Source organism: Vanessa atalanta, chromosome 6, assembly GCF_905147765.1.
Source record: "Vanessa atalanta chromosome 6, ilVanAtal1.2, whole genome shotgun sequence".
NCBI classification, from domain to species: domain Eukaryota; kingdom Metazoa; phylum Arthropoda; class Insecta; order Lepidoptera; family Nymphalidae; genus Vanessa; species Vanessa atalanta.
The window spans coordinates 10,902,739-10,916,699 of NC_061876.1; the positions used below are offsets into that span (position 1 = coordinate 10,902,739).

Consider the following 13,961-nt stretch of genomic DNA (forward strand, 5'->3'; position numbering starts at 1 on the left):
TTACGTAATTGTATGATTTATTCAATTTTCATTTTTGGTAAATTAAAAATAAAGATTTCATAAGTCCACAATCACTTACGCAGTAAAACAAGATTCATACAGATCAGGATGAAATAAATAATATTGTGAGAGTTCTGCTCTAGTATGACGTAATATTATGTTACCTAACATAACTGCACTAATCACTAATTATATCACTTCAAACCCAAGGTGGAACAGGAATCTTGGAAAAGCTTAAATCTAAATTATTCGTCTAAGCGTGATGCCCAAGCCGGTCACTGAAACAAATAAAACAATATTTATATTTTATAACAAAAACAAATTAAAAGAATGCAACCTTACGTACCTGCACGCTTATGTCAACTTGATTCTTGTCAATTAATTATTACCGTAGGCTTATGATTTCTAAAAATAAAAATAAAAGGTTAGCAACGATGGTAGTACACTTAAAACTACTAATATATTTACATCATAATAATTATGGACTAAGCCTATATGCGACATATGAAACGTACATTAGACGAGGGTGTGGCGGGCTGTCCGGGCACGGAGTACTGCGGGCGGAAGTTGGTGAAGTTGGCGGCGGCCGCGGCCGCGGGGGAGAAGCCCGGCAGCGAGCCGCCCGCGCCGAACCCGGCCGGGAACTGCGCCATTTGAGCTGCCGAACACGTGGACGGTTACATTACTAATATTCCATACCAATGTTTTCAGTCAGTCTAAACAATATTCCAGTGTAAAAAATTAAAATAATTATTTTATCAATACAGTAAAATATTACCAAAGAAGGCCAGGCCCAGAAGGCTGCGGTGGCTAATCTCAAGTTCTAGCATACTTTGTCAGAGGCTTATTATAGTTAGATAGTATTTTCACAAAAAAATCTGTCCCACTACAATTATCAGAATTATACAACATAGTTCAAATGCAGAACCCTCGGTATCAATTTCAGGACTGAAAATCCCATCAATACTGAGTTAACCCAGGATTTGTAGTCTTATAAGTGTTTGCAACAAACAAAGCTGTTACCTGCAGGCACAGGGTTGCCAGCGGTGGCGGCCAGGCGCGAGAGGATGGAGCGCTCCGACATCTGCAGCCGCTGCGCCACCGGCGGGATGCGCGCCAGCGTGGCGGGTAGGCGGGACACGTCCGACTTCATGTCAGACAGTAGCTCCTCGAGCTGGTTCAACACCTGAGTGTACAAACAGCATTCATTGATTATGTTTTGTCTCATATATATTGAAACCCAGTATTATTAATTAATTTATTTCATCTATTTGATTATCTCCGACATCAAAATCAAAATATCATATAAAATAAGAACAAAAAGATTGGTCACATACCTTGTGCAGTACGGCGTTGGCTGGTTTATTACCCGCCAACGACTCCTTGCTGAGATGCTGGTGCGATTCCGCGAGACACTCCACTTCGGCGAAGCGCGCGTTGAGCGACATGGCGGGGTGGTTGGGGTCCTGCGTCAGGTTCAAGTACGCGGCACGCCGCAACTGCTCTTCGATAACTAACGCTTGTTCCAATAGCTGATAATAAAAAATAAAATTTAGCAAATATGATAATTAGCCATCAACTGTGTAGTAAAGTGTATTTAGTGGCATCTCTAAGCCCTCATAGGTTAAATATAAAAACTGTACTTATTATGTAGTATCCTTTTTGCATCCTATCGATTCAACAGAATAATAACATTTCGTGTCATATATGAGTTTATATATTTACCTTGAACCTTCGAGCCAAGAATTTGTTCTTAATCTCAAGGAAGTTGCCTTTGCCGACATCCATCTTGAAAGGCTCGTTTATAATGGCAAATCGCAAGTCATTTTGAATGTCTTGCCAGCGCCCATAGCCGTGCGTTACAATACCAGCCAACAGCCAGTAATCATGCCGTCTATGCCAGATCTCATACTCTCGACCAGGTGCAGCAGCACGTTCTTCGTTTAACCACAAAGTATGCAATTCTGTAAAACCACCATCAGCTATATTGAACATAAACTTGCGGCGCTCTACTTTGAGATCTTCTTCCTCTTTAACGAGTACTACGTCATCATCATCGTCTTCTTTCTTTTCCTCTTTATTAGGCTTCTCTGAAGCTTCTGATTCAGCCTTATCACTCTTCGCGTCATCCTTTTTATCTGGATCTTCTTTCGGCTCTTCTTTAATTTTCTCATCTTTATCTTCTTTTTTCTCCGATTTCTCTTCCTCCTTTGAAGGTTCTTCATCTACAGACATACGTCTTTCGTCTTTTATTTCCTCTTTTATATCTTTTGTAGAATCCTTATCGTCTGGTTTTTCTTTTTCTTCTTTAATATCACTGGTATCCATGGGTTCATCTTTGTCTTTCTCTTTGCTATCTTTTGAGTCAGATTTTTCATCTTTAGCTTCTTCCTTCTCATCTTTCTCTGACCCACCTGGTGTAGGTGCTTGACCAGATGCTTGAGTTATTTGCGTCGGAGCTGGTGAGGGCGCCGCTGAAGTAATAGGTGTGGCTGTAGAAGGAGCCGGGCTAGGAGCAGCACTTTCTGCACCGGCAATCTTTACGGGTTCTACTGGTTTACGAATTAATTCAGGCATGCTATAATATCCATTGATGTGTTCAAACTCTTGTACCTTCTTTCTAATTAAACTCATGACACCGATTCGTGTCAATACGTGCTGTCTTGATAATCCTTCTCTTGGAACACCGTCAGCAAAAGTTTCTGCATTATCTGCACCAGGTTCGCATAAGTGTCGCATAAATAGAGAAACATAGGCTTTGAAATTACGTTCAGATTTTCCTCTAAGATCTCTGACTAACCATTGCGAGTTAAACGCATCTTGAGGCGGCATACCATATCGCATAATTGCATTGAGGAACGATTTTCTTTGTCGGGCATTAAAACCAAGAACTTCCATATTTCCACCAACACGAGCAAGCAGGGGTGGTAATGGTCTGTCTCTTTCTTCACGTCTTTCAAGTCGACGCTTACTGCGACGACTAAGTAAATCTCCATTATCATTCTTTTCATCGAAATCGTCATCTTCTTTGTCATCCTCGCTACCTTGAGAGAAATCAGAATTGTAATCAGAGCCATTCTCTTGCCATGTAGTATCTTCTCTATTTTCGGTCTGTGCAACACTACCATCGTTATAATTAACTTGTTTTCTTACCCTTTTACCTTTACCAAGGGTTCTTGCTTGATCTTCTTGATGCTGTTCATAATGATGTCTAAGTAATTTTATCCAATATGCTGGATCAGTATTTTCAGCTTCCTGTTTTATAATCTCAGTATCGACTTCTTCTTCTCCGTCTCCTTCTTTGGTCGAATAGCTAGCCACTTTAAATGAGCTAAGATATTCATTAGCCCAAGATTCTTTTTGTTCGATACCTTCTTTGGAACGATCTAGCAATTCTCCAACGGCCCTATCGTCATAGTGAATAGCTTCTTCTTTGCCCTCCTCTTCTTTGAAAAGCTCTTCTGTACCAAATCTAAGAATGTCGTCCAATTCTTGTTTCGTAAAATTAGCACCTTTCCCACCCATACCAGGGCGTACAACCAAGTGAGTTAACATCATTTTTCTCTTAGCAACTTGAGTAACTCTTTCTTCAACACTGTTACGAGTTACGAATCGATAGATCATGACCTTGTTGGCTTGTCCAATACGATGGGCTCGTGAGAACGCTTGAATATCGTTATGTGGATTCCAATCGGAATCATAGATAATTACAGTGTCAGCAGTAGCTAAATTAATACCCAAACCACCAGCTCTAGTTGATAATAGGAAAACAAATTGCTGAGCGCCAGGTGCATTAAACCTATCAATAGCTTCTTGTCTTATTGTTCCTGTGATACCGCCATCAATTCTTTCATATTTATATCCTTCGCCTTCTAAGAAATCTTCTAAAATGTCTAACATTTTTGTCATTTGAGAGAATATAAGGACTCTGTGTCCTTGTTCTTTAAGTTGTTTTAACATCTTGGACATAAGAACAAGCTTTCCGGAAGCTTTAATTAAAGCTTGTGTATCGTAATTCCCATGGGGACCAAGAGGTGCTTCTTCAGCTGCTACAGGGAACAAGTATGGATGGTTACAACATTTCTTTAAGTCCATCATCACATTAAGTAAGGACACAGTCTGACCGCCGCTCTTTGGATTCAGTGCTTCATAATTTCTAGTCAAAATATACTTGTAATATTTTTTCTGCATTGGAGACAACTCAACACGCACAATAAACTCCGATTTTGCAGGCATATTTTTCAATACATCGGCCTTTAACCGCCGCAACATATGCGGACCCAACATTTCATGAAGCCTCTTCACTTGCTCTTCTTTCGAAACATCTGCAAATTCATTTTGGAAAGCAGCTAGTTCATTGAACTTGTCTTTATTTAAAAAGTTTAAGAGATGGAACAATTCTTCCAGATTGTTCTGTAATGGTGTTCCTGTCAGTAAAAGTTTGTAATTAATGTGATATCCAGCGAGAAGCCTAAAGAACTTAGACTGATTACTCTTTAGTCTGTGAGCTTCGTCCACAACAAGGACAGCCCATTCAATAGATCCTAGGCAAGTCGAGTCAATTGATATAAGTTCATATGAAGTTAAGAGAACATTGAATTTCACTTGAGATTTGATTTTTGAAGGTCTTCCACCTCTGTTCCCGCCATCGTCAAAAGTAAGTTCATTCTCGCGTATAACGGCTCTGGAATCTTTATCACCAACATATGTAATACAGTATAAATCTGGAGCCCACAACTCAAATTCTCTCTCCCAATTAATGATTGTTGACAATGGAACGGAAACAAGGAAAGGTCCTTTGCAATGACCCTCTTTAAATAGAGAATAAAGGAATGTAACAGTTTGAATAGTTTTTCCGAGACCCATCTCATCAGCAAGAATAGTGTCGATTCCTTGGCCCCAAGAGTACCGCAACCAGTTAAGACCTTCCAACTGGTATGGATGAAGCTGCATTCCAGTTTCATATACAAATGGTGGTTGATCTTCATACTTCTTATTGAGATTTGTGGTTGGGCGATCTGGTGGTGGGTTATACTTCCTGCCTTTAACTTGTAATCCACTACTACTCTCATCTTCATCAATGTTGTCTTTGTTCTTGCTTTTGCGACCAGCTTTCTTGCCTTTGCTTCCTTTAGTTTTACCTTCAGAAGTGATGAATGCACGCATATCCTAAAACACCATAATTTTATTTATAAAACTTTTAATTTCATTTTATCATTATATTAATGTATATTAATAAAAACTTTCAGTTGATATGTACCTGATAATATTCCATGGCACACTTTAATCCAGCAATGTCTTCGTGTTCTGATTCCCATGTAGCCTGATCATACGACAGATCCCGCCATTTTACCAAAAAGAATGTAGTACCGTCACGTGATGTGCGGTGATTTATCACCCTATGTACTATCAACCACTCGGGTTTTACGCCATATCTGAAAAGATCATTAAAAAATATTTCAACCATTCCCTTAATTTTATTTATTTTAGTTTTAGTAAGTAACAGTAAGGCACACAATACAAAATAGGTAGATACACAAAATAGTAATCCATAATAACAAATATGTGTGTCTTGCATTGTTACCTGTAGTATTTTTCTTCCAACATTTTTTCATCAGAGTCTTGTTCAACGCCATTTTTGTTTTTCATACGCTTTCTTCGACCTTCACGCTCCTCCAATGGTTCTTCCAATTTAGGTGGCTCCTCAGGATCCGATTTGCGCATGTAGTAACGATACATAAGTGGGTGGAATACATCCAGCTGGGAATAATTAAAACGAAAATGCATTAATAAACAAATATTTCTTATGGGTGTTATTAAGAAGTTTGTAACTATTGTTATATTTATTATTTTTTTTAATTTATTTCACCTGTATCTCAGATATCCAACTGCAATGCCAGTAGGAACGCTCATGCCACTTGACAAAGAACTCTCTTGAACGTGGTGCCTTTGATTTTGCCGGTTGTTCCTTCCATCGCCATGTCAATATTTTCGCCACTTTACCATCTAGTGGTGGACACTGAAAATGACGAAAAATAATGTTACAGTATAGTATAAAGAGCTTCAGTTTTATAACAGGAAATTGCTACTAATATTGTAATTTTATATATAAACTCACACTACATCGAGGACACTTCCACTCCCCATCTGGAACTTCATCTAAAGGTGGATTAAGACAGAAACGGTGGTAGGCCGACGGGCAGGAATCACAACACAAAAGCTCTCCCCCATCTTTGCAAATTCTATAATAGAAATTATTATTATTATTACTATATTCATTTTATTATTTACAAAAGATAACATTAACTTTATTTGTAATTACACATAACATTAAATACTCTCCTTTAAATTGTAAATAAAATTAAGTCAATATTTTAGGTTTATAATATATGTAGCTTACCTGCAAAACTCTTGATGCTCATCATCATCTTCTTCTTGATTGCCTTCAGCCTCACAGTGAGGACATGACCAGCGACCTTCCGGTGTCTCTTCTAGTTCTGGATCAAGACACACCAAGTGATATGCTCTTGGACATGTGTCACAGAGAATAATTTCGCCTCCTTGCTGACAAACCTACAAATAAATGACACTTTTATATATTATATCGAAGAATAATATGAAAAGTTCGTATAGGTGTAAGACTATTAAAAGATATATTGATTTTTTTTTAGAGCCAGACAGGTAACAACTAGTTACTATATGAATTCTCACCTCACAATAGTCCTGATGTTCCTGCTCTCCTTCAGCACCATCAGGGAACTTATTTGTTGTCTTCATTTTCTTCTTTTTCTTGCTCTTATTTCCGATTTTGGTCTTAGCCTTCTTCTTTGGTTGTTGCTATAAAATAAGTATATGTTTAATAATATATAACAGATAAATAAATTGTTCTGATCAGATTGCGGTGATTATTTAGTATACTAACTGGAACATTAGGATCTTCCTCTTTCGGTTGTGGGGCCTCTTCTGTATTAGTTGGTGGCGGCTTAGGATCCTCGGCCTCAGCCAGCATTTGTTCAAACTCTGCATCAGAATCTGTATTTGCACCTGCACTCCCTTCTTGATCTTCCTCCTATGAAAATAATCAAACATGTTTTATAAATATATATTTTTTTATAATTACATCATGAATAAAGCGCCATTGTTCTATTTACTGTCTAGCCTGTTTTGAACACTCCAAGAAAAGGGGTACGGCAATTTTTAACATTTTACACGTGGCACCATATGAGTTCTTTAATTTCATCAGTAGCTAGTACTCACACTGCTGGTGCGCTTCCGTTTGCTGAACTTGATTTTGAGCGTAGGAACCTTCGGCTTGCGGCCGGGCTTGCCGCGTGGCGTGCCTGTGTGCTTGGGCTTACGACCGCGTTTGCGAGGAGCCGGCGTGCCCTCGTCGCTCACTCCCTCATCGTCTTCCTCCTCGGGCTCCTCGATAGAGTCTTCGATCTGAAAATCGAGTAATTATTTAAAACATTTACTTTGAGTAAGTCTTCAAATTACATTTTTAAATCTGCCATTTAAAATGTGATATGATATAAGGTAAAAAATAAACTAAGTTGTATACAAAAAAATTAAAAAAAAAGTTATTTCTCTTATTAAGAGTTGAAAATATAGGGAACTCTATGGCATTTGTAATAAAATCACCTTTACTTCTTTAGGGGTGCGTCCAGGACGTTTAGGCACGTAATCTGACGTAGTAGATGTGTTTGTATTCTCTTCAGAACCCATGTTCTGACTGCCACCGTCCAAGTGTGGATTAGTTTCACAGAATAATCGCCATTTAGCTGCTACTAGCATCATCAACTTTGATACAGGTACCTAATAAAGAAAAAGAAATTACACAGATATCCAGATTTTTTCTTAATTTGACATTACAGAAAGATTATCAGATAGATAAATATGCTCATTTATTTATTTAAGTTTCAGATTTATTTAATTTTTTTGGTTAATATAATTTGTTTAATATATATTTCTCCTTAAGATGAGTGAAAGCAATAGGCCTCAATGCAGGGCGGTTCGTCCACGAATCAGTCAAGACATTCGCCTTGCCCTTTTAAGTTTTATCATTCTGAGGAAAATCAATGATGAACTTACCTTTGGATTTTCCTTGACAAGAAGAGGGCGTACATGTTGTTGGAATAACTTGTAACTGGTTAAATTTTCGAGATCAGCATCTGAGTACTGAATGTTAACATCCGTGAGAGCAAATGAAGAACATACTTCCTCAACAGTGGGCATACCTGGCAATCATATAAATAACTCAAACATCAAATATTTTAAATATTTAATTTAAAAATACCTTAATAAATCTACACAACTAATGGTTTAAACATTCTTTGATAAATCAAGTTGATTTTAATGTCCTTAAAATTTTATAATAGAGAATGGTTCTATATCCAGTTGAATCCAATACAAATAAAAAAATATATATTGCCATTATTATTATAATATTTCAATTAGATAATTTTCAAACAATTACTTTATATTTTGGGTCAAGGCAGCAAAATTTATTAATAATTAGTTATTTTTATGAAGATATTAACATACAAATTACATCTCAAAACAAATTGAGGTAACAATAATTACATAAGTCACAACATTTAGAATTTAATTAATAAATAAACTAGTAAAGTACATATTACTTTAATATGTAAATATTTAGTAATACAAGGATGTTTATAAAGTAAGTTAAATAGATAAAAGAAAAATTGTAATCATTTTACAAATTATAATTATGTAAATGTATATTTTTATGTCTGAGTACTTTTGCATATTAATAGATAAATATTTTTAATTATATGCTAATTGGAACTTAGTTGTAACAAAAATTTATTTTTAAAATAAAAGTTATGATCTATTAACAAAGCAAAAATAATAGTACAGTTTGGTACGGAAAGGCTGCTAACTGTTTCTAATTGTTACAGCTAATAGGTATTAAGGTTATTTTTTTGATTAAAAGTGCAATAAAGAATATATATAAAATAAAATACAGCAATGCCCCAAATTAATGAATGAATTTACTAATATTCCTATTTATCCCTTCTATTAAGCTTATCATTTGTGTTAGGAGTGGGGACAATAATAGCTCAATGGGTCAAGATCGATCCTGTGATCTTTTACATCGCTAGGCGGCCCGTAAACCATTTCGCTATTGACGCTTAATTGCGAAGATAAGTTTTTAATATTTACCAGAACCCGAATCAGACGCAACCGGAGTCGAAGTATTATGTTTGCTTCCTCGCCCTTTGCGAGATTTCTTGCTCGACGACACCGCGCTTAGCGCGTAATCGCTGTCACCTTCAGCCTCGACTTCCGCGCCAAAGTCGTCGTCCTGGTGAGAATTCTTATATTACTTTAAATCTTCAATTCTAAGCCGTTAAATTACATTTTGGGGATCATTCACGTTAAATAATGTGGCGTATGTGATGAGGTTACTATGATAATTATTTATTCTAAAATGCATAAACATAGGTTTGAGCTCTTTTCAAAAGTTTGTAATTATATGAGTTTTAGTCAATTATTAAATATTACATAATACGCCCGCCGCCCCGTCGTTGCACAGCGTCCAAAGTAAATGGTTAGATTTCTTGTGGAACTTAAAGAAAAACATTTCTACGGTTGGAAATTTTGATAATTTCTTATAATTAACTGACTAATAAGTTATCTGTTAAATAAATCGGCAAAATTTGTGGTACATCACGACACGATATTCATTAAGAGTGCCTGTAAGATGAAGTGAAAATTAACCCTGTAATTTTTGAATTTTGGCACTAAATCGATAAGAGATTGCTGACTTGAATGACAAATGAAGAAAATAAAGCTTTATTGTGAACGTGAATATTAAATAATATTCTGAAAATGGATCATTATAATATAAACGACTTACACAAACTAAAATAATTGATATTTTTTTTGTTATAAAATCAAATTCATTTATTCAAATATAAACACTTACCTACTTCGGAAAAGAAAATACCCTGACCTGAAAAGAATCGGCGAAAGAAACTCAGCGGGTCTTTTTTTTGTTACGTGTAATTATTATGATATACAGGTGTAAAGTGTGGTGTAAGTTCTTAGAACTATTTGAGAAGAGCAATAATCAACAAAATAATCAAAAAATTTACGTCAGAGTTATTCTCGTCAGGGATATATTAGGTTTACATAGCGCTAATGTAAAAAAAAAATATTTTTTTTACAGTAACTAGAGAAATACGGTTCAGAAATAAGTAATTCGTCTTACCGGTTGATAAGACGAAGTATGATATATCTGAACCCTTGAAAGCTTTACACTCAACATAAGCCAGTTGTTGACGATTTAGAGGTAACATAAACAGTCTACTAGAACGAAATATATTTTCATTTTGATAGTTTACTTTAGGATAATCGGTATGCTGATTTATAAGTTACGTTTTTTATAAATTAGTATAAGATTTACTGGCTTTGGCTACATTCACACGGCGATCCGTTTTATGTTATACGTTTTTTTTTAGCGATGGCGTATGTGATTATTAGAGTGAGATCACACAAACAACAATCCAAATCGTATAAAAATATCGATCCGACAAAATATACATATACAGTGGTTCAGTAAAAACGGTGTGAACATAACCTTCAGTAGTGAGTAGCGACGGATCCGTCGAAAAAGCGTTCTTGTAAATACGGAACTTCGGTGTGAATGTACACTAACTTGCGTTATATTATATGGATGTTAAGTTAAACACTAATCAGTTTTATCTCTTTCCTACATCATTGATTCGAAAGAAGACACTGCTTTTTTTAATGTATCACTTCATAAACAACATTTATGGGTAAAGCTTTTGATGAATGATGATATTTAACCTAAAAACATAATTAATGCCTTTTAAACATATATTTGTTGTTCTATCAGACATTCTTAATTATGACAGAGAATATTCTATATTCCGCTTCATTCTAGCAAATTCTATTGTTTACTTTTTACTAGCGACCCGGGTGGCTTTTCACGTATAAATTTAGTAAATTATATGATATACACATAATTTATAGAACTCAGGAGAACAAAAAAAATTGAATTGGGTTATTACTTCAATTAGTACATACGAACAAACAAATTTTTATACTTTATGATAAATTTTTGGATAGATAACAATCGAATCAAAACGTCTTGTTAAAAGCTTAGTAAGAGTGCTAAATATAAATACAAGTACAAGATTTTAGTAAATCCTTTTCACACGTATCAAATTTTTAATTGTAATAATTCATATGAAACAACATTACAATTATTTTCTGTTGGGATCTACATTAGTCTACATATTTTAATCAAGGGGAATAAATCGCGTCGTTTTATTTTTATTCAGGTTAAAAATAAGACTCAGTCATTAGAATCTAAATATCCCAAATAATATTATAAATGCGAAACTGAGTTGGTTTGTCACGCTTTCACTTTCCTAGTCAACTGATACTCATGAAATTTTGCATGCATGTTGTCAGGGGTACAAGAATATAGGGCACCTAACACTTGCCCCACCCTGAACGCGGGCGAAACCGGGGACGGAAACTAACAACACAATATGCGTCATTACAGCGTAGGCATCTCTTGCGACGGCGGTGACTTAATAAAAACGATATATTTTACGAATTATTCAATTACATTTTTTTTCAATAACCACGTCGATAAATTCTTAAATCCTTCGCCTTTTTACTTGTTTTAATTAAAAAGAAAAGTTATATAGGATAATACTCCTCCTCATAAAAACGTTCAAGGAGCTAAAAGTTCCGTAATCTATATAAAACTTATAATACTTATATACTTGAAGGTAGGAATTTGTGCAAACCCACCTGAGTAAGTACTAGGTACCTTCTCATAATAAATCAGTTAATACTAACATGGAAAAAACACACCATAAAAGTTATGATGAATATAAACATCTCACAACACAAACTACATTGTGTAGTAGTATATTATGTTAAAAGGATCATTAATACAGAAATTTTGACCTAAATATATTTATTATATTTTAAATATATCGACAAGAATTTAGTGCAATATGTGATAATTTATTAATAATAATGTTATTTTTAAATCCAATGTTGTTTTTAAATTAAATTAATCCATTTTATATTGATAAATTTACAATTGAGTTTTTTTTTATTATACATACAATTCTGTAGACAATCCTTTTTGTGAGTTTATTATTAATTGCTATTAGATCTCATTTAAATATTACTAACCTAATTATTTAATTAAGCTTACATAGATTTGGGTCATACAAAATGCTGATTACCAAAAAAACTTAATAAAATTTAATTTTTGTTTTTTTTTTATTTTCTTACTCAATTTCTTGATATATACACATTGTAAATACATAGTTATTCATTCACAAAGAACAAAATGATTTATGAATTACTTTTATTTGAGACACTTATTGATTATTTCTATTAAAATAGATATTTAAGAACAGATAGATAAGATAGTCTCTATAGACAAGATAGTAAAGATGTGAGTGATGACTAAAAAATTGATGATGTGATAAAATTCTGTGTCAATATATTATAAACATAGTCATCACTTTTTGTAAATTAATAAAAAAAAAAACTAATACTTACTTCTTCACTTTCATTCTTGCGCTTCTTCTTTTTCTTTCTTCCTTTTTTTTCTTCCCCTCTGGCTTTTCTTTTTTTTCCTTTCTTTTTCTTTCTGCCATCTTCTGGAGAATAGTCATCATCCTCCTATTACAAAATAATGCAAGGATAAAATTAAGGTTGATCAATATATATTATATTTTAAAATTTTATTATCATGATAACATATATTATAATTGTTATAAATTATGCGATTATTTAACAATATTAACCATAATTTTCTCTCGATTATGGTTATTTAAAAAATGTTTTTCTTTTTGCAGATTTTTTTCTCTTGTTAAGAGTTCAATTACTAGTATGTTTAATTGAATTTTAACAATGGTTATTTATATAAATAAAATTAATTAAAATGTGATACATGTAACTTATAAGTACGTATGTAAAATTTAAAAGAATTTTGAAAAAAAAAATTATAAGTTTTTCAAATAATCACCTTTGGAGGAGCTTCATCACTCTCTCCTGAGTTATCATTTTGACCCTCACCTTCCTCCACGTCCTCGTCGCCTGCAACAAATATTTACAATAAAGTGGTCAAACCAGTCACTATGCTTTCCACCTGCACACCTTAGCAAGCACATGAGCATCATCATTTTTTGCGATGCACGCGCACTTCTAGCCATAAGGTCACTAATCCCTTTGTTTGGCGGCGTCCATTTTGTTAAGTAGTAATGAGGGGATAATGCATGTTCTTTTCTGTCACAAACTGCCACATAAAAATATTTACACCTAAATCATAACAAATATGCCAATATAACACTTAATCACATATCACTTTTTATCACTTTGTTTTATATCATCAATTTTCGTATGCACCTCACTATGAAAGCCGAAATTTTTCAAAATTTTAATTGCTTACCGCAAGTAAACATATGATACCGCTATTCGCGGCTTACCTATGACATGCTAGGAACTAAATCGAGTAAATCGAACCTTTACCTGCGAAAGATCCATCTACTTCATCATCTGATGCCATTTAGACAACTATATGACACAATCCAAAGAAAAATCAAAGATTTTAGTCTAGAAAAGCTAAAGGACGCGCAGTTTTTGCGACAAATGGTAATTAATTCAGAAATTGATGCCGCCGTCACTACGAAGAACTAGTGTGCAATAGCTACATTTTCTTTCTCTTTCAATTACACCCGGTACCACAGATTATTTAAAAATGATTTAAAGAAATTGGGTTACCAAATACAAAACTCTTTCTGGATGTGGTCTCAAATATATAATATTCTTTCATTTTACAATTAACAGCTTTTAATAAGTTTATTCTTAAAGAAATAATATAGGGATTTGTGCTAATACAACATTTATTATATAGAGCAAAATCTTTCAGAAGTTTT

At 34.3% G+C, this 13,961-nt stretch overlaps 1 protein-coding gene across 3 annotated transcripts; it reads right to left on the reverse strand.

The window, feature by feature from the left end:
• Nucleotides 1-8: 8 nt before the first annotated feature.
• Nucleotides 9-13,718, reverse strand: LOC125064999 (chromodomain-helicase-DNA-binding protein Mi-2 homolog). Of its 3 annotated transcripts, none has more exons than XM_047672379.1 (20): nt 13,555-13,718; nt 13,052-13,122; nt 12,583-12,705; nt 9,187-9,328; nt 8,092-8,237; nt 7,642-7,815; nt 7,258-7,443; nt 6,923-7,069; nt 6,712-6,837; nt 6,401-6,573; nt 6,119-6,242; nt 5,870-6,019; nt 5,585-5,760; nt 5,261-5,435; nt 1,726-5,169; nt 1,338-1,532; nt 1,024-1,186; nt 516-658; nt 347-405; nt 9-278 (listed from the first exon to the last, which is right to left on the reverse strand). In XM_047672379.1, the coding sequence occupies exons 1-19, from the start codon at nt 13,589-13,591 to the stop codon at nt 397-399; spliced, it is 5,904 nt and encodes a 1,967-aa protein (XP_047528335.1). In that variant the 5' UTR covers nt 13,592-13,718; the 3' UTR covers nt 9-278; nt 347-396. The 3 variants fall into 3 exon arrangements, with proteins under 3 accessions (XP_047528335.1, XP_047528336.1, XP_047528334.1); XM_047672380.1 differs by having other exon boundaries at nt 7,648-7,815; nt 13,549-13,718; XM_047672378.1 differs by having other exon boundaries at nt 13,549-13,718.
• Between the last annotated feature and the right edge of the window lie 243 nt (nt 13,719-13,961).

Excerpts from the sequence above, each read along its gene's own strand:
- LOC125064999 (XM_047672378.1), bottom strand. The coding sequence starts at position 13,591 with ATGGCATCAGATGATGAAGTAGATGGATCTTTCGCAGGTAAAG. Across the intron at positions 6,574-6,711 it reads AACATCAGGACTATTGTGAG|GTTTGTCAGCAAGGAGGCGA; the intron begins GTGAGAATTCAT and ends ATTTATTTGTAG. Across the intron at positions 5,436-5,584 it reads TTGGAAGAAAAATACTACAG|ATATGGCGTAAAACCCGAGT; the intron begins GTAACAATGCAA and ends TGATCTTTTCAG.